The sequence below is a fragment of the Coregonus clupeaformis genome, chromosome 29 (genome assembly GCF_020615455.1).
Source record: "Coregonus clupeaformis isolate EN_2021a chromosome 29, ASM2061545v1, whole genome shotgun sequence".
NCBI lineage: Eukaryota > Metazoa > Chordata > Actinopteri > Salmoniformes > Salmonidae > Coregonus > Coregonus clupeaformis.
Window position 1 is genome coordinate 54,325,339 of NC_059220.1, and position 18,448 is coordinate 54,343,786.

Sequence of the window (18,448 nt, forward strand, 5' to 3'; positions counted from 1 at the left end):
TGACCTCAAACCCATCGAACACCTTTGGGATGAATTGGAACGCCGACTGCGAGCCAGGCCTAATCGCCCAACATGGAAGCAAGTTCCCTCATCAATGTTCCAAATCTAGTGGAAAGCCTTCCAAGGAGACTGGAGGCTGTTATAGCAGCAAAGGGGAGGACAGACTCCATATTAATGCCCATGACTTTGGTATGAGATGTTTGACAAGCAGGTGTCCACATACTTTTGGTCATATGTGTGCAATTTTGTTGATCCATCCTCAGTTTTCTCCTATCACAGCCATTAAACTCTGTAACTGTTTTAAAGTCACCATTGGCCTCATGGTGAAATCCCTGAGCGGTTTCCTTCCTCTCCAACAACTGAGTTAGGAAGGACGCCTGTATCTTTGTAGTGACTGGTTGTATTGATACATCATCCAAAGTGTAATTAATAACTTCACCATGCTCAAAGGGATATTCAATGTCATTTATTTTATTTTTTACCCATCTACCAATAAGTGCCCTACTTTGCGAGGCATTGGAAAACCTCCCTGGTCTTTGTGATTGAATCCGTGTTTGAAATTCACTGTTCGACTGAGGGACCTTACAGATAATTGTATGTGTGGGGTACAGAGATGAGGTAGTCATTCAAAAAACATGTTAAACACTATTATTGCATACAGACTGAGTCCATGCAACTTATTATGTGACTTTTTAAGCACATTTTTACTCCTGAACGTATTTAGGCTCGCCATAACAAAGGGGTTGAATACTTATTGACTCTAGACATTTCAGCTTTTAGTTTTTTATTAATTTAAAATGTTAAAAACAACAACATCATAATTCCACTTTGACGTCATATGGTATTGTGTGTAGGCCAGTGAGACAGTCACACTAAATCTCGATTTAATGAATTGTTTAATTCAGGCTGTAACACAACAAAATGTGGAAAAAGTCAAGGGGTGTAAATACTTTCTGAAAGCACTGTATGTCCTTTTAGAAACAGCAACGCTCTCAGTATAGTGATTTACATTACATTTAAGTAATTTAGCAGACGCTCTTATCCAGAGCGACTTACAAATTGGTGCATTCAACTTAGGATAGCCAGTGGGATAACCACCCTTTTTATTTTTATGGGGGGGTAGAAGGATTACTGTTATACTATTCCAGGTATTCCTTAAAGAGGTAGGGTTTCAAGTGTCTCCGGAAGGTATGCAGGTCTTGTACATGTACACATGAAATTGTGTCATTCCGAACTTTATCCGCAACGTTATATTCCATTTGGTTGGACTCGAGCCATGCTTCTCCATGTAGCCAACGCATGCGCACACGGAAAAGTATCGCAAGAGTCCAACCAAATGGAGTATAACGTTGCCGATAAAATGAAATTTCTCCATGTTTATACCTTGATATATCTGGGTCTGACAATCATCTCCCTGTCCCGTTGTTCAGACAGACCTCTCAGTACATCTAAGACAGACAGGGACAGGACACTGAGAGGGGACAGAGACGGGAAGGTTGAGGTCCACAGAGAAGAGGATTTTACCATGGTGGTCTGGTCTGTAGTGTAACAGAGCATAGCAGCCGTTAGCCTAACTAACTATCAGCACCCATGGTTGACAGTACATCATGAATCCATTTTAGTGGTCCATTTGTTTGTTATTATGGGTAAAGCTTGGGGTCAGTCCCATTCTGACAGCCCTCCCTGAGAAGGGGACACATTCCTTGTGCAGCACAATGGAATGTGGTGGGGAGGCTGAGCTTAGGAATGTATTTCCTTTTGAGGCAACAGTAGAAGAATAGAGAGCGAGTTTGTTGTAAGGAGCTTTTATGACAGCTGTTTCCTGACAGAGACAGAGAGAGAGGTATTCAGTGAGATGGCCATTACAGTCCTTCTGTCTGTCTGCATTGGCTCTTAGCCCCCCGCTCCTCACCTCACCTCACTTCACCTTTCTTCTCCTCTCCTTCCTCCACCAAGGTTGCAGAGCTGTGTGTGTGTGCATGTCTGTCATCATGTCCATTTTGAGTGTGTATGTTTAGTGTGTGTACTACCTTCATGCTCTGTGTGTTATCAGTGTCCGTGTGTGAGACTGCTATAGAGAGGGTCTCTGGTCATGGGAGACACCAGTCTTCAAATAAACTGGACTGTGATTACTGGCGGCCTCCTATCAGCCAGACCACACGTGTGAGTGTGTGTGTAGAGAGTGTGTACGTGTGTGTCTATGTATCCATGTGTGTTTGTATGTTCCTAGAACAGGCCGTGCAGCCTGGACAGTGGGTTATCTCTGCTGGAGGGCTGTGCTGTAACCTTGGCCATGCGTTTAACATTCTCTCCAGACTCATAGAGAGCTGAGTGCTGCAGCATGGCACACTGCCCAGACCCTCCCCAGCCCACAACACAGGGATGGGGACAGGCTGGAATGACTATCAGTTGAGCCCTGATTGTCTATTTATCCCCTTTCACAGCAGTTTGGAGCCTGGATTACAGTGGTGCGTGTGAGCAGGTATACCTATAGCTGCACGGTTTACCCTGCCTCTTCACTAAGGAACTGCTTTACTGCTCTGTATCCCTCAACCTTTTTCCTTCCATCCCTTAACTCTCTCCATCCCTCTCCATAACTCTCTCCATCCCTCTCCATAACTCTCTCCATCCCTCTCCATAACTCTCTCCATCCCAAATGAGGCTCACAAACCTTGACACAGTCACCGAGATGTTGACATATTAACACTGGAGTTGTTTTGTGTAGTGTATCTGACCTCTATAGACCTCTATGTGCTTTAGCAGTCTGCTGTGGAGGCTGAGGCTCAATTTGCTGCATTGAGACTGGCTGCTTGCACATGACTGCGCAGCAGTATCCCAGTGTTTAGCAGAGGCCAATGATGCAGTGCAGTGAGTGGGACACTGGCAGCGCCTGTCTTGGGAGCTGAGCCAGGATTGGGTCGGAGCAAAAAGAAAAACATTAGATATGTGACCTTAATTCATTTAGCTGTTTTGTGTTTTGTTTAACTCCATGTAGTTTTCCTCACCATACACTGTGTTCTAAGTGGATATTATTGTTTTTGTAGGTATAGAACAATGTGTGCATGTGTAGGTGTGCGTGCTTCCGTCCGTGTGTACCAAGGACAAATGTAGTATCTTGATTTGATCACCCTTTTGTTGCTGAGAATTTTCCTGCACCGCAGGAAAACCCACACTAACACACGGTTAAATTAACAGTATTGCACTTTTCATGTAGCTTATTTTTGGCCAGCTAATAGCCTAACCACCGATCAAGCAACATTCTTGACTAATCCTGTTGCTGCCAGATTGTTTTGCTGTGACAATATAGGTCAAATTAAGATCTGAATGTGTTCTGAGCACATGTGCATGCATTCACTTGTGTGTGTCTACATGTGGCTGCGTGCATGTGTAGAATACTAAGCTGTTTGGATGTTTAGTCTGGCCCATGTCAGGCTGCCGTGGGAACAGTGCTCAGTGGACACAGCTGGCAGAAGCTGTCTGTAATCATGGGCTTATGTGACATGTTCAGTCAACAGGTATGTGTCTATGTGTGTTGGTAGGATAAGACGTGTATGTGTGGCGTTCTGCTATTCTGCAGGAAATGGATCTGTTCCTGAAGGGAATCACAGAAAGACAGACAAACAAAATAATGCAGAAGAAAAGTCAAATTCCCCCTCGCGTTTCTGTTGCCCGCCATCCTCTTCTCTCTGAACGATGCTGACAGCGCCGGCACAGATGGCAAATGCATTCTGTCAGGCAGACTTTAGCCTTGTTTCTCTTCAAAGAACCCTTACCCTCTTTATGGAAAGAGAGAAAAGTATCTTTCTCTTTTTCCTCTTATTCCTCCTTTTCTCTCTACCTGTAAATTCACCACAGTCCTTTAAGGAGCGATATACTATAGTAGCACTGTATGACTGACAATATTGGAGTGTGTGTTAGTGATTCAGGCTTGTTGCTGGCCCTACCTCCAGCTGGATTGATTAGTATGTTTGCCAGTGTGTGTTTGTCCTCGCGTTGCCTTGTCATTTTATAGCAGCCTGTTACGGCCGATTACATTACGAGCAGCTTGTTGTAACACACTTCCAATGAGCTGGAACTCTATATAAACAGGGTTGTTATCAACATGTTTGGAGCGGGAGGCTGTGCGTGGGCATGTTTGCGGATACATGTGTGGGTGTGGAAGGGTGTGGGCTGCCATGTCATCTTTTCTTGACCTTCGTTTCAGTGTCACTTCCCTTTCTTGGTGATCCACAAAAACCTTGAGATAGGAGACGCCCTTGTTAAACACACCCTGTCTTTACTGTCTACTGACACGCACAAACACACACACACACACACACACAGATGCACATAAAGAGAGGAAAGCAATAGTGAAAACACATTTTGAGTCTGTTCCTTTTGAAGGGACCTGCACTATGACACCTGAGTGTGAAAGTGCTCGTCCTTGGACCCTTGACACCCTCTAGTTCCCCCCAAGGTCTGATGGCCCTCTGCCTCCCCCTAGGCCTCCTTATGGTGGAGGGAGAGGGAGAGAAGAGCCAGTCTAATGTCTTCAGCTATTTCTCAGCACACATCGTTTAACATTTCATTACTGCAGCCAAGCGAAACCTCAGTGTCAGGATGACTTTCTTCTGATTCAAAATGGACTGACGTCTTTGTTCACACAGCTCCACAAAGAAACAAGCTGAGGGTCTGAAATACACTGCCAGAAGAATAATTGCAATTTTATTTTGTTCGGTCTTATCATCTGAAATCCATCCCTATTCCCCAACTCCTTTTATGCTCCTCTCTCTCCCATTCTCTCCCTTGCCCCATTAGTCCATTCTCTTCATTGTGAGCATTAAAGCTTGTGATGATTTCATTTATTTCTCTCCCTTGAAACTTCCATCATCCCTTTTCTCTCCCATTTCCTGAAGAAGAGGCTTGCAAAAATTGCCAGCTTCATCAGCCCTGTGTCTGTGTTATCTGTCAGTGTGTAACGTCCATATGTGTCCTCCTCAGTGTGAAGAGGCCTGCAGGGATGGGCAGCATCCTGAACCGCCTCGGGGGGAAGAAACAGAAGATGAGCACGTTGGAGAAGTCCAAGATGGACTGGGACGCCTTCAAGGATGAGGAGGGCATCGGGGACGAGCTGGCCATCCACAACCGGGGCAAAGAAGGGTTAGTCTCTCTATTGGTACCAGCGATGCCATATAGTGTTCTGCAACACCACTCCACCATAGAGAGGCAGGGAAACTGATAGATCAGTTTAAAAGTATTCTGCCTCTACCCACCAGCCTTATCCTGGTGGACTGGACCCATATCCTGTCTACTGTCCAGTACTAATCCTGAGCTACAGCACACGTCTGTCTTTGATACCAGTGGCCTCTATCTATCTACAGTAGTCACCAGCAGGTTGGACTCTGGATAGACAGAAAGATCATCTCTGATAGACAAGTCCTTTGTGATGATAGGCAGGTTGTTCCTGACTGAGCTCTGCAGCAGTCCAGCCTTATCCCCCTGCCTGACCTGTAGGTATGAAGCAGCTGTCTGTCTGCATGCCTGCTCAGAATACCAGCAGCATCCATGTGGCGTCCATCTCCCTTTCCTCTCCCAGCACAGGCTGGATTTTCCCTCTACTGTCAGAGGCCCTGCAGTAGCATTATTCTTTCCTAAAGGTTACTGTTGAACAGATTAATAATTTAACAGCCCCCCGCTCCATATTTCTCTCCCCCTCTCATCTCCATCCTCATCTGTGTCTCTGACTGATGAGCTGTGCAGCCTGGCTACTGGTCCCTTCTCCTCCTGCGTCACAGGAAAGCTAATGAGCAGAGCTAACAAAACACAGTCTAGAGCAGGTTGTATATATGAGGTTAGAGGGGGGCAGGGAGTCAGGTGCAGAGCAACACCTGCTCTGTACATGGTAACAGCAGTCCAGATCCATGTACCCAGGAGCTCTGCAGAAAAGGTGTCGTGCCTGGGGCTGTTTTTCATGGTTCAGGCTAGGCCCCTTAGTTCCAGTGAAGGGAAATCTTAACGCTACAGCATACAATGACATTCTAGACTATTCTGTACTTCCAACTTTGTGGCAACCGTTTGGGGTAGGCCATTTCCTGTTTCAGCATGACAATGCCCCTGTGCACAAAGTGAGGTCCATACAGAAATGGTTTGTCGAGATCGGTGTGGAAGAACTTGACTGGCCTGCACAGAGCCCTGACCCCAGCTCCATCGAACACCTTTGGGATGAATTGGAACGCCGACTGCGAGCCAAGCTTAATGGCCCAACATCAGTGCCTGACCTCACTAATGCTCTTGTGGCTGAATGGAAGCAAGTCCCCGCAGCAATGTTCCAACATCTACTGGAAAGCCTTCCCAGAATAGTGAAGGCTGTTATAGCAGCAAAGGGGGACTAACTCCATATTAATGCCCATGATTTTGGAATGAGATGTTCGACGAGCAGGTGTCCACATACTTTTGGTCATGTAGTGTATGTGTGCATCATACGCATGCCTATTTCTGTCACACACACAAACCACATAGGAGATGCCAGTGAAATGAGGGTGAGAGTTGAGTTGGTCTAAATTTACTGTGTAGCCAACTCTCTTCTAAACATCTCTTTGCTTTTGGTCATGAATAATGAATGTAGAAAAGATGTAGGCCAGTCTTATGGTGTGTAGCTAACAGTGAGACCTGAGGGGAACTCTGGAGTGTTGCACTCAAAAGTAATGTGTGTAGACAACAACTACCCAGCACGCTATATTCCTATCGCATCAACCACTGTAAACTGAAGTCACCTTGAGGCGTATGAAACATTTAGGCCAAGTTCAAGTGTTCACCCATAGGAAGGTGACCTGCTTTGTGGAGAACATATGACAGAGAAATTAAAGATGCCAAATCATATGTAGATTGGGTGGAAAAAATTGGCGCAGAATCAGATGACCAAATTCTGTCAGATAGGCCAACGGTGAAGTCATGACATCATCAACAGGGTCTCCATCTTTTGCTGAGTGGTGACTGTGAGGTGTCAGTTGATATACAGTGGGGTCTGAAATTATTGACACCCTTGATAAAGATGAGCAATAATGACTGTATAAAATAAATAATTCAAATACAGAGCTATATTGTATGCAAAAAAATTGGGAAATTACCCTGAGTGTACAAAAACATTAGGAACACCTGCTATTTCCATGACAGACTGACCAGGTGAATCCAGGTGAAAGCTGTGATCCCTTATTGATGTCACTTGTTAAATCTACTTCAATCGATGTAGATGAAGAGGAGGAGACAGGTTAAAGAAGGATTTTTAAGCCTTGAGACTACTGAGACATGGATTGTGTCCTGTATGTGTGCCATTCAGAGGGTGAATGGGTGAGACAAAAGATTTAAGTGCCTTTGAACGGGGTATGGTAGTAGGTGCCAGGCACACCGGTTTGACTGTGTCAAGAACTTCAACGCTGCTGGGTTTTTGACTTATCAGTTTCCCATGTGTATCAAGAATGGTCCACCACTCAAAGGACATCCAGCCATCTTGACACAACTGTGGGAAGCATTGGAGTCATCATGGTCCCGCATCCCTGTGGAACGCTTTCGACACCTTGTAGAGTCCATGCCCCGACGAATTGAGGCTGTTCTGAGGGGAAAGGGGGGTGTTCCTAATGTTTTGTACACTCAGTGTATATTATTTTATACTAATACAATTACTCAGAGAAAGAGATTTATTTTAACAAGTAATACTTTTTTTCTCTCAAAAAGGTAGGGGTCAAAATTATTTAAAAAAAATATTTTTATAAGTAAAGTAGTCCAAAATTTAGTATTTGGTCCCATATTCTTAGCACGCAAAGATTACATCAACTTTTGGATGCATTTGCAGTTCGTTGTGGTTGTGTTTCAGATTATTTTGTGCCCAATAAAATTGAATGGTAAATAATGTATTGTGTCACTTGTATTATAAATAAGAATATAATATGTTTCTAAACACTTCTACATTAATTTAATGTGGATGCTACCATGATTACAGATATTGATGAATGAATTGTTAATAATGATGAGTGAGAAAGTTACAGAGGGTCAAAGATCATACCTCCAAGACATGCTAACCTCTCACCATTACCAATAGCAGGGGAGGTTAGCATGTCTTGGGGGTATCATAATTACACAGTCATTATAATTACCCAGCCTGCAACTGTCTCCATGGCTACCCAGCGCTCCTCAGTGTGAGGTGGGAGCTAGCTCTCTCATTTCTCCAATCCCAGTGTGTTGGGATGTTTTCGTCTCCACTAGAGCCAGGCACTTGGGGGGTTCATACTCCCCTGTGGATGCTAATCTAGCATGACATCATTGCCCGTTGCTAAGAGCAGCCCTAGTAACATTGGGATGATTAACTCCGTCACTGCCTGCTGAGAGTAGAGGAGGCTCTCAACCATGCAGGCAGAGATGTCACACTACCCACCACTATGTCTGTGCTACAGTATAGGAGATGAGAGAGGAGACCGTCTCACTCTATATTCAGCCTCTCTAGACAGTGGTGAGATGAAGTAAATACATTCAATTAAAGACCATAGTTTAGAGGGTTCAGAAATACAACCTGTCCGACAGGCTAAATTGCTGCTTTCTCCGAATACCTCAATTTCTCCCGTGTTTTTCCATTTCTTTGGGAGGGATGTGGTTCTGTGGAGGGAGTCAGTCTATAGGGTTCGGAGGCCAGGGGACTGGGCAAGAGGCTGCAGTAGGCTGAAGGAAGGCGGTCCACTGAGCCACACTGGGAGGCCGCAGAGCTGTTCTTGGAGCTCCAGACAGCCCCATAGTAGGGCTACGCCCTGGGCCGGCTCTCCCACGTGGGTCACACACAGACTGGGGGGCCAGTGATGAGATCTCCCTCTCTCTGATCCAGGGCCAGAGAACAACCAGTGGTGGGCGTGAGCCATGAGGGAGCTGGCTTCTTCCTTCCTCTGGGAATGGGTTTGGGTTTGGAGGATAACTGTGGGTGCAGTGGTGTCTTTAATTCAAGCTGTCCCTTGTGTGTAGAGATATGGATCCTAGTGTGCGAGGCAGAGGCAATGCTTAGAGAGCGAAGGCAAAGGAAAAAAAGATGGGAAGAGCTACTTTTCTAGCTCCTGGTGGGTGTGAAGGGTTAAACAGCCATTGGGGACACTTACATCCCCTCTGTCTTATAACCTAGGGATTCATTACACTCATCTTCATCACACAAATGCAGATTTAGTTATCAATACCTCAGCTATTCAAGTGTAAGCTACAACATAAGCCAGAGAGTTGTTAATCAACTAATTCACTTGTGTGTGCGCACTTAGCGCTAACATGCTATCAGGTGTTCACTATAACAATGAGCCAGGACCTTGTGTAACATGCGTGTCCCAGAACGGCTGTTGTTCTATTGGAGCAGTGTGTGTGTGTTTGCACGCGTGCTTCGTAATATCTCTTGCTGGATGTTTTTGTGTGTGTTAGTAATTCTGTTTTCTATGTTTGTTGGTTTTTAGGTATGTGGAGAGGAAGAATTTCCTGCAGAGAGTTGACCACCGGCAGTTTGAGCAGGAAAAGAAAGTACGTCTCGGCAACATCATGAAGCGATGACATTAAATAATGGAGGAAGCACACTAACAATTGTGACACATGCGTGCGCACCACTCTGAACATGCCTGCCCAGTTCCCTACCATGGTTTCTCTTCCCAGTACTTGGCCTCTGGACTGCCCATCTGTCTGGATGGCCAACTGTACCTGCTACCTGCTGTTTTTGGACCTGTCTCAGATTTCACATTCCCAATCTACATACAGCGCTCTCATTACACCTCCATCTGTTCCTGGACCTGCGTGTGACCTGAATCACCTAGACTCAGACCCTTGACTGTGTCTTCCTACCTCTATGAGAGGTGTGGTGGCAGTGTTAACCTGCTTACCTCACACATGGCTGTGAGGGTGTTCCTGTACTGAACATTGGTCATCATCATCACCAGGGTGAGAAAAAAAAAGGGGAAACTATTCCAGGAGTGAGCAGAGAAGAATGAGCAGCACACTCATGATTCCACACCCTGAACTCTGAATCAGTTGTTATTGGCATTGACTTGAAAGGGAGAAGGAGAGAGGGAAAGAGAGGAAGAATCCATACACTGCTCAGATATTTGTGCCATCCTTCAGTGATTCGGTTTGGTGCGCTGTTCATTGGAAGAGTTAAAGTTGATTGCATTTCACCTCCCTGTTGTGCAGACTGCGCTACTCTGGATACATTCCAGCTAATCTGAAGAGAAAGATTTGTCTCACTCTGATGTACCTTAGTTATACCAATAACCATCACAGTTTCTGACATGATGCAAGATGAAAGATTTATGTTTTATCAACATGTCAGCTTAGCTGCTTCTTAAACCTGAGCTAAGAGGGGAGAGGATCACTGAACGTTTCCTCAACGTGTGCTACTGTTCTCCAAATGTAATGACACGGCTCCTATTACAAGGTAATTGTATGGTTGTTCAGTAGCAGACACTCACACAGACAGGCTAATTCAGGGACTTTATTTTTTGTTACTGGTTGTTAAATGAATGGGCTTCAAGCGTGTCTGAATAATAATGTCTCAAATGTGTTATTATGTCAGAATTTGGACTTGTTTTATGTTGTCATCCTGGTGCTGTACTGTGTCAACTGTATAACATTGAATAAAGCACGTCATTTGGTTTGAAGTTGTTGTTTTGTTTTGCTCATTTGTACCCCTGACCTCCCCAAGGCCTTATATTCCAGCCTTCCTCTTCCCCCTTCTAAGGTTTTTCCCTTCTCCAGACAACTGTCTACAGAAACACTACCATTTCACCATATCCAGTCCCTCCCTGCCCCCTCTTCCCCAAATGCAACTGTTGCCCTCTCCCTCACCCCGCTAGGTCCTACACCCCTAACCCCATCCCCCATCACTCCCAGGCCTCCGGACAGGCACTGCCGTCTTACCCACTCTGCTATGCCTTAAATAAGGATGTCAGAGGACTCCACCACTCACACAGTATCTCTCAACCTCATTTCCTCTGTGTCCAGGCCCCCTCCACTCACAGCTTCTGTGTTTCCTGCCTGAGTGTTTGGAGGGGAAAGGAGGAGAAGCCTGTGCATCCTTCATAGGAGGGTAATTAACTTGTTTACATTACATAGTTATAGGGATCCACCCTGCATCCCCATGGGTACTCACTCAGTACGTTTGTTTGTTTGTTCTAATTTTGCTTAATGTTACCAGACGAAAGCTTACTCTATATTTTATATGAGCCGGTTTAGATAAAGAGATCCTGTGAACTGTACTCTCCCTACAGCAGGGATACTCTCTGAGACATGAAAATCCTGCAGAGACATGCATACTATTCATAAACACGCTCACATACAGTACACAAAAAGTTGCGTATTGGATGCCGATTATTCTGTCCAATAGGCTATATAAGCCTATGTAGGAGGCAGGCAGCAGGCTCCCCAGTGGATGTGCTTCCTGCATTACATTACTTCCTGCATTACATCACTGCCATCACTGGCACATTTCACATTGACGGGGCGGGTCGAGAGCTTCAAGTTCCTAGGTATCTACATCCCTAAGGATCGATCATGGTCCACACACACCAACACAGTCATGAAGAGGGCACGACAATGCCTCTTCCCCCTCAGGAGTCTGAAAAGATTTGGCGTGGGCCCTCAGATCCTCAAAACGTTATACAGCTGCACCATTGAGAGCATCTTGACTGGCTGCATCACCACTTGGTATGGCAACTTGGCATGGCATGGCCTCCAACCGCAAGGCGCTACAGAGGGTAGAGCGTACGGCCCAGTACAACACTGGGGCCGAGCTCCCTGCTATCCAGCATCTCTATACCAGGCGGTGTCAGAGGAAGGCCTTACAAATTGTCAAACACTACAGCCACCCAAGTCATAGACTGTTCTCTCTGCTACTACATGGCAAGTGGTACCGATGCACTAAGTCTGGACCAAGAGGACCCTGAACAGTTTCTGCCCACAAGCCGTAAGACTGCTAAATAGTTAGTTAAATATACTGAACAAAAATATAAACGCAACAATTTCAACGATTTTACTGAGTTACAGTTTATATAAGGAAACGATTAAATTGAAATAAATCCATTAGGCCCTAATCTATGGATTTCACCATGACTGGGCAGGGGCGCAGCCATGGGTGGGCCTGGGAAGGCATAGGCCCACCCACTTGGGAGCCAGGCCCACCCACTGGGTAGCCAGGCCCAGCCAATCAGAATGAGTTTTTCCCCACAAAAGGGCTTTAATACAGACAGAAATGCTCCTCAGTTTCATCAGCTGTCTGGGTGGCTGGTCTCAGACGATCTCGCGTGTGAAGAAGCTGGATGTGGAGGTCTTGGGATATGCCACACCTGTCAAGTGGATGGATTATCTTGGCAAAGGAGAAATGTTCACTAACAGGGATGTAAACAAATTTGTGCACCAAATTTGAGGGAAATAAGCTTTTTGTGCGTATGGAACACTTTCTGGGATCTTTTATTTCAGCTCATGAAACATGGGACCAACACTTTACATATTTTTGTTCAGTATAGTTAACCAAATGGCTACCCGGACTATCTACATTGACCCTTTTTGCACTAACTTTTTTGACTCATCACATACGCTGCTGCTACTGTTTATTATCTATCCTGTTGTCTAGTCACTTTAGTCCTAGTTATATGTACATACATTATCTTCCTGAATTACCTCAAACCCCTGCACATAGATTCGGTACTGGTACCCTGTGTATATAGCCAAGTTATCGTTACTCATTGTGTATTTAAAGTGTTATTGCTTTTCTATTATTTCTCTATTTTCTCTCTCTCTCATTGTTTGGAAGGGCCCGTAAGTAAGCATTTCACTTTTAGTCTACACTTGTTGTTTACGAAGCATGTGACGAATAGAGAGAGAGACTCCGAGAGAGAGACCAGTACACTCTCCAGAGCTGTGGAGAGCAAGTCATCCTCATATTTATTCAAATACACCTTCTGCCCTTATGTCTTTTCTGTTACTTCTCTTGGATGGTTAAGCGACTTTGGGAGCCCCAAGGGATTCTCCCAGCTTGTCTCTTTCCTTCACTGACTGCTCACTTCCACCATGCTGTTACCCTGCAAATGTCTTTTAAACTCACTTACTGTCACCGTTTCTTTAGCTCAGTTTAATTTTACCACTGTTCACCTCTCACCTTCCTTGTATGTACAGTGGGGAGAACAAGTATTTGATACACTGCCGATTTTGCAGGTTTTCCTACTTACAAAGCATGTAGAGGTCTGTAATTTTTATCATAGGTACACTTCAACTGTGAGAGACGGAATCTAAAACAAAAATCCAGAAAATCACATTGTATGATTTTTAAGTAATTAATTTGCATTTTATTGCATGACATAAGTATTTGATACATCCGAAAAGCAGAACTTAATATTTTGTACAGAAACCTTTGTTTGCAATTACAGAGATCATTCGTTTCCTGTAGGTCTTGACCAGGTTTGCACACACTGCAGCAGGGATTTTGGCCCACTCCTCCATACAGACCTTCTCCAGATCCTTCAGGTTTTGGGGCTGTCGCTGGGCAATACGGACTTTCAGCTCCCTCCAAAGATTTTCTATTGGGTTCAGGTCTGGAGACTGGCTAGGCCACTCCAGGACCTTGACATGCTTCTTACGGAGCCACTCCTTAGTTGCCCTGGCTGTGTGTTTCGGGTCGTTGTCATGCTGGAAGACACAGCCACGACCCATCTTCAATGCTCTTACTGAGGGAAGGAGGTTGTTGGCCAAGATCTCGCGATACATGGCCCCATCCATCCTCCCCTCAATACGGTGCAGTCGTCCTGTCCCCTTTGCAGAAAAGCATCCCCAAAGAATGATGTTTCCACCTCCATGCTTCACGGTTGGGATGGTGTTCTTGGGGTTGTACTCATCCTTCTTCTTCCTCCAAACACGGCGAGTGGAGTTTAGACCAAAAAGCTCTATTTTTGTCTCATCAGACCACATGACCTTCTCCCATTCCTCCTCTGGATCATCCAGATGGTCAATGGCAAACTTCAGACGGGCCTGGACATGCGCTGGCTTGAGCAGGGGGACCTTGTGTGCACTGCAGGATTTTAATCCATGACGGCGTAGTGTGTTACTAATGGTTTTCTTTGAGACTGTGTTCCCAGCTCTCTTCAGGTCATTGACCAGGTCCTGCCGTGTAGTTCTGGGCTGATCCCTCACCTTCCTCATGTCAATGATGCCCCACGAGGTGAGATCTTGCATGGAGCCCCAGACCGAGGGTGATTGACCGTCATCTTGAACTTCTTCCATTTTCTAATAATTGCGCCAACAGTTGTTGCCTTCTCACCAAGCTGCTTGCCTATTGTCCTGTAGCCCATCCCAGCCTTGTGCAGGTCTACAATTTTATCCCTGATGTCCTTACACAGCTCTCTGGTCTTGGCCATTGTGGAGAGGTTGGAGTCTGTTTGATTGAGTGTGTGGACAGGTGTCTTTTATACAGGTAACAAGTTCAAACAGGTGCGGTTAATACAGGTAATGAGTGGAGAACAGGAGGGCTTCTTAAAGAAAAACTAACAGGTCTGTGAGAGCCGGAATTCTTACTGGTTGGTAGGTGATCAAATACTTATGTCATGCAATAAAATGCAAAATAATTACTTAAAAATCATACAATGTGATTTTCTGGATTTTTGTTTTAGATTCCGTCTCTCACAGTTGAAGTGTACCTATGATAAAAATTACAGATCTCTACATGCTTTGTAAGTAGGAAAACCTGCAAAATCGGCAGTGTATCAAATACTTGTTCTCCCCACTGTACATACAAGGAAGGTGAGAGGTGAACAGTGGTAAAATTAAACTGAGCTAAAGAAACGGTGACAGTAAGTAAGTTTAAAAGACATTTGCAGGGTAACAGCATGGTGGAAGTGAGCAGTCAGTGAAGGAAAGAGACAAGCTGGGAGAATCCCTTGGGGCTCCCAAAGTCGCTTAACCATCCAAGAGAAGTAACAGAAAAGACATAAGGGCTATTTGTTCTCCCCACTGTGGGTGGTAGGTGAACTAGTCTCATCTGCACAACCTGTGCTTGACCGTGACGTAAAAATAGATTGGAAGAAAGGCAAAGAGGCTGGATAAAGAAGAGATAAAGATCAGGTTAAAGGAGTATGGAAGAGAGAGATGGCTGAAAAACAACGATTGTTTAGATTATAAACAGTTGCTGTGCTTTTGTCAAGGGAAGTCTTATTATAGTTTGAAAACCAACTGCAACTCTAACCTTTAACCCTCATCTCAAACCTCACACTAACTTAAACACAAATCTTTACCCACACTCTGACCCTGACTTAAACTCCTACAAAATCCCAATATAACCCCTAAAAGAGACCCACCCCCCTGTGGTTTTCCACATATAGGTGGTTGGTTGAGCCTTAGGTTGCCTCTAGGAATGCCTGATATATCTGACACACATTTCACGTCTTCACCTCCAGGCATGTGTAGCTGTCTGTCACCAAATGCATTGTTTCAAACCGGGAAGTTGATTTTAAAAAGCCAACACTGTTGGGAGGATAATTATAATCACTGACACAAGAATCTCAAATAACAGCAGGAGCAAATGCTCAGGATGCCTTCCCCTCCATGCTATCCAAACACTAAAAGCTCCTAAATGCTCTGGTAGAGCCTTTGGTAACACTTCAGCCAGAGGCTTTGGTAACACTTCTTTATAACTTGTTATAAGCACATATGAGCCGTTATGTCTTATAACAAGGCTTATAATGTTATGTCTCCCAATGCATCAAACTGACTGTTATTTAGTCTGGATAATTAAAGGGATCATACATCCTCATAAAAAGTATTACAATGCATTATTACTCTAACCTTCTCTGAGGTGTTGCCTGTACACTGTCATCGTTTCTTAGCCTATAATAGCACAACTTATTTCCTACCATGAAAGTGCTTTTTAGGGTCCATAGTGTTAATTTATGCATTTGGAGAGAGGGGTGTCCATAGAGTCGTGCAAAAGGTGATTTGTGCAAAATGTGTCCCAAAATCACTTCAAAAGAATCCTGCACTTCTACCTAGGCCACTTCACATTAATTGGTGCAATACATTTGACAACATCCTCTCATTCAGATGTGGAAACATGACCATAAGTGTATTTAGGCCTATTGGACAATTCACCCACGATAGCCGACAACAATGTAGACATTCCCTTTAAGTGGCAACCTTGGGGAACTCATCAATTATTCTGCATATAGATTTCCCAATAGATTTATTTAGGATTAATGCAAAAGCGCACGAGTTTAACATGGTAAGGTAGGGGAGGCCTTATCACGACAAAAAATCTTCATCTTATTGCTGCCTCTTCTTTTTGATGGTGGAAAACGGGAGACCATCCCTTTAAACAAAACTTGACGATTTCATTAGAACGGTATAGAGAGCAGTGGTCTTTCGTGCAGCAGCAGTGATACACGCAGCAGGCGCAAGACTGTGGAGGAAATCTTTTTTTCATTCTATTTGACACTGAATGCAAAGTTGCTATTTAAAACATATTTTACATTGGATAATTGGAGAATAAACGAAACGTGTGACATAGAAGAACAAGAGGAGAGTGTTAACGGTGTGTTGGAGAGACGGGAGCTCTGGACGTTCATGAGCAGGACTGCGCCGCATTTGGTGGGCTGCTCCTAGCTTGGAAAATCCCACCATATCCCTGACATTCATTACAAACTCAACCTGAACGGAGAACTGACACCGACGTAGATGCATTTTAAAGGAAAAGCATGGAATAAAGGCTGACATCGAAGGAGTCCTGAAGAAAATAGCGTGTTTTGTTGTTGAACAAGTAGCCTACAGCTTCTTAAATAACCTAAACATTTTTAAGTAGCCAAAGAGAGGCATAGCCTACTCTAACACATCACAAGATGTCTGTTCCGGTAAGTGTTATTTAAAGGTTACTATTTAAATCCTCTATTGGAAGACAACCATGTAATGATGTTACATCTGGCATGAACTTTCGTTGCCTACAAAGAGATGTCAGCGATACAATGTTGCCATTGCCAAGTGTCATCTCCTTTGCTGCTCAGGGAGTTACTTTGTATTATCATTGTAATACCACTGTTATAATAATAGGAGATATTTATTTTCAATGTTTTTATAATTTGTAAAAATGTTCTTGTCAACCTGTCACATTTGACTGGGTGGGCATAGTAGTGCCAACAGCCTGAGTTTTGTCAGTTGCAAAGTGTTAGGTTAAAACTTTACTGCAATTATGTAACCACCTGTAGGCTATAGTTTGAGTGTAATGCCAAAAGTATTGGTCTTGGACACTTAATGCTTCATGTGACTAGGATATGCAGTTGTGTTGCAGACCATTTTTGCTTTGTCTTCTGTTGTTTTCAGTTGCTTTGCAAGCATTCTACCATTAATCCAACAGCCTGCAAATCAGTAAAAAGCCCAATTGTGTACCCCAGTAATCATAACAAAAGGTACCAGTTCCATCCTTTGATGTGTATTGGGCTTGGGGATGTTTATTGTAGATATTGCCATGACTCTGTTCTCCTAATAATGGATTTGTAAATATTCAGGATATGACTGTTCACCTTCGGCAAGTACTGTTCTATCTAGCTTGGCATGTGTTGTTATGCACACATATATACAGTTGAAGTTACATACACCTTAGCCAAATACATTTAAACTCTGTTTTTCACAATTTCTGTAAAATTGCCCTGTCTTAGGTCAGTTAGGATCACCACTTTATTTTAAGAATGTGAAATGTCAGAATAATAGTAGAGAGAATTATTTATTTCAGCTTTTATTTCTTTCATCACATTCCCAGTTGGTCAGAAGTTTACATACACTCAATTAGTATTTGGTAGCATTGCCTTTAAATTGTTTAACTTGGGTCAAACGTTTCGGGTAGCCTTCCACAAGCTTCTCACAATAAATTGGGTGAATTTTGGGCCATTCCTCCTGACAGAGCTGGTGTAACTGAGTCAGGTTCGTAGGCCTCCTTGCTCGCACATGCTTTTTCAGTTCTGCCCACACATTTTCTATAGGATTGAGGTCAGGGCTTTGTGATGGCCACTCCAATACCTTGACTTTGTTGTCCTTAAGCCATTTTGCCACAACTTTGGAAGTATGCTTGGGGTCATTGTCCATTTGGAAGACCCATTTGCGACCAAGCTTTAATTTCCTGACTGGTGTCTTGAGATGTTGCTTCAATATATCCACATAATTTTCCTTCCTCATGATGCCATCTATTTTGTGAAGTGCACCAGTCCCTCCTGCAGCAAAGCACCCCCACAGCATGACGCTGCCACCCCCGTGCTTCACGGTTGGGATGGTGTTCTTCGGCTTGCAAGCATTCCCCTTTTTCCTCCAAACATAACAATGGTCATTATGGGCAAAAAGTTCAATTTTTATTTCATCAGACCAGAGGACATTTCTCCAAAAAGTACGATCTTTGTCCCCATGTGCAGTTGCAAACCGTAGACTGGCTTTTTTATGGCGG

General features: G+C 44.2%; 2 protein-coding genes across 2 annotated transcripts in view; both read left to right on the forward strand.

Annotated features, from left to right (window-relative positions):
* LOC121576650 (craniofacial development protein 1) overlaps positions 1–10,643 on the forward strand; it is a 47,874-nt gene extending 37,231 nt beyond the window's left edge. Inside the window, exons 6-7 of the mRNA XM_041889970.2 lie at positions 4,981–5,139; positions 9,453–10,643. Coding sequence (XP_041745904.1) covers positions 4,981–5,139; positions 9,453–9,546 — 253 coding nt within the window. The 3' untranslated portion in view covers positions 9,547–10,643. The remainder of the gene's footprint in view (positions 1–4,980; positions 5,140–9,452) is intronic.
* A 5,747-nt stretch (positions 10,644–16,390) lies between these two features.
* LOC121576652 (breast cancer anti-estrogen resistance protein 1-like) overlaps positions 16,391–18,448 on the forward strand; it is a 117,305-nt gene continuing 115,247 nt past the window's right edge. The window contains exon 1 of the mRNA XM_045209235.1: positions 16,391–16,871. Within this exon, the coding sequence (XP_045065170.1) occupies positions 16,860–16,871 (12 nt within the window). The 5' untranslated portion in view covers positions 16,391–16,859. The remainder of the gene's footprint in view (positions 16,872–18,448) is intronic.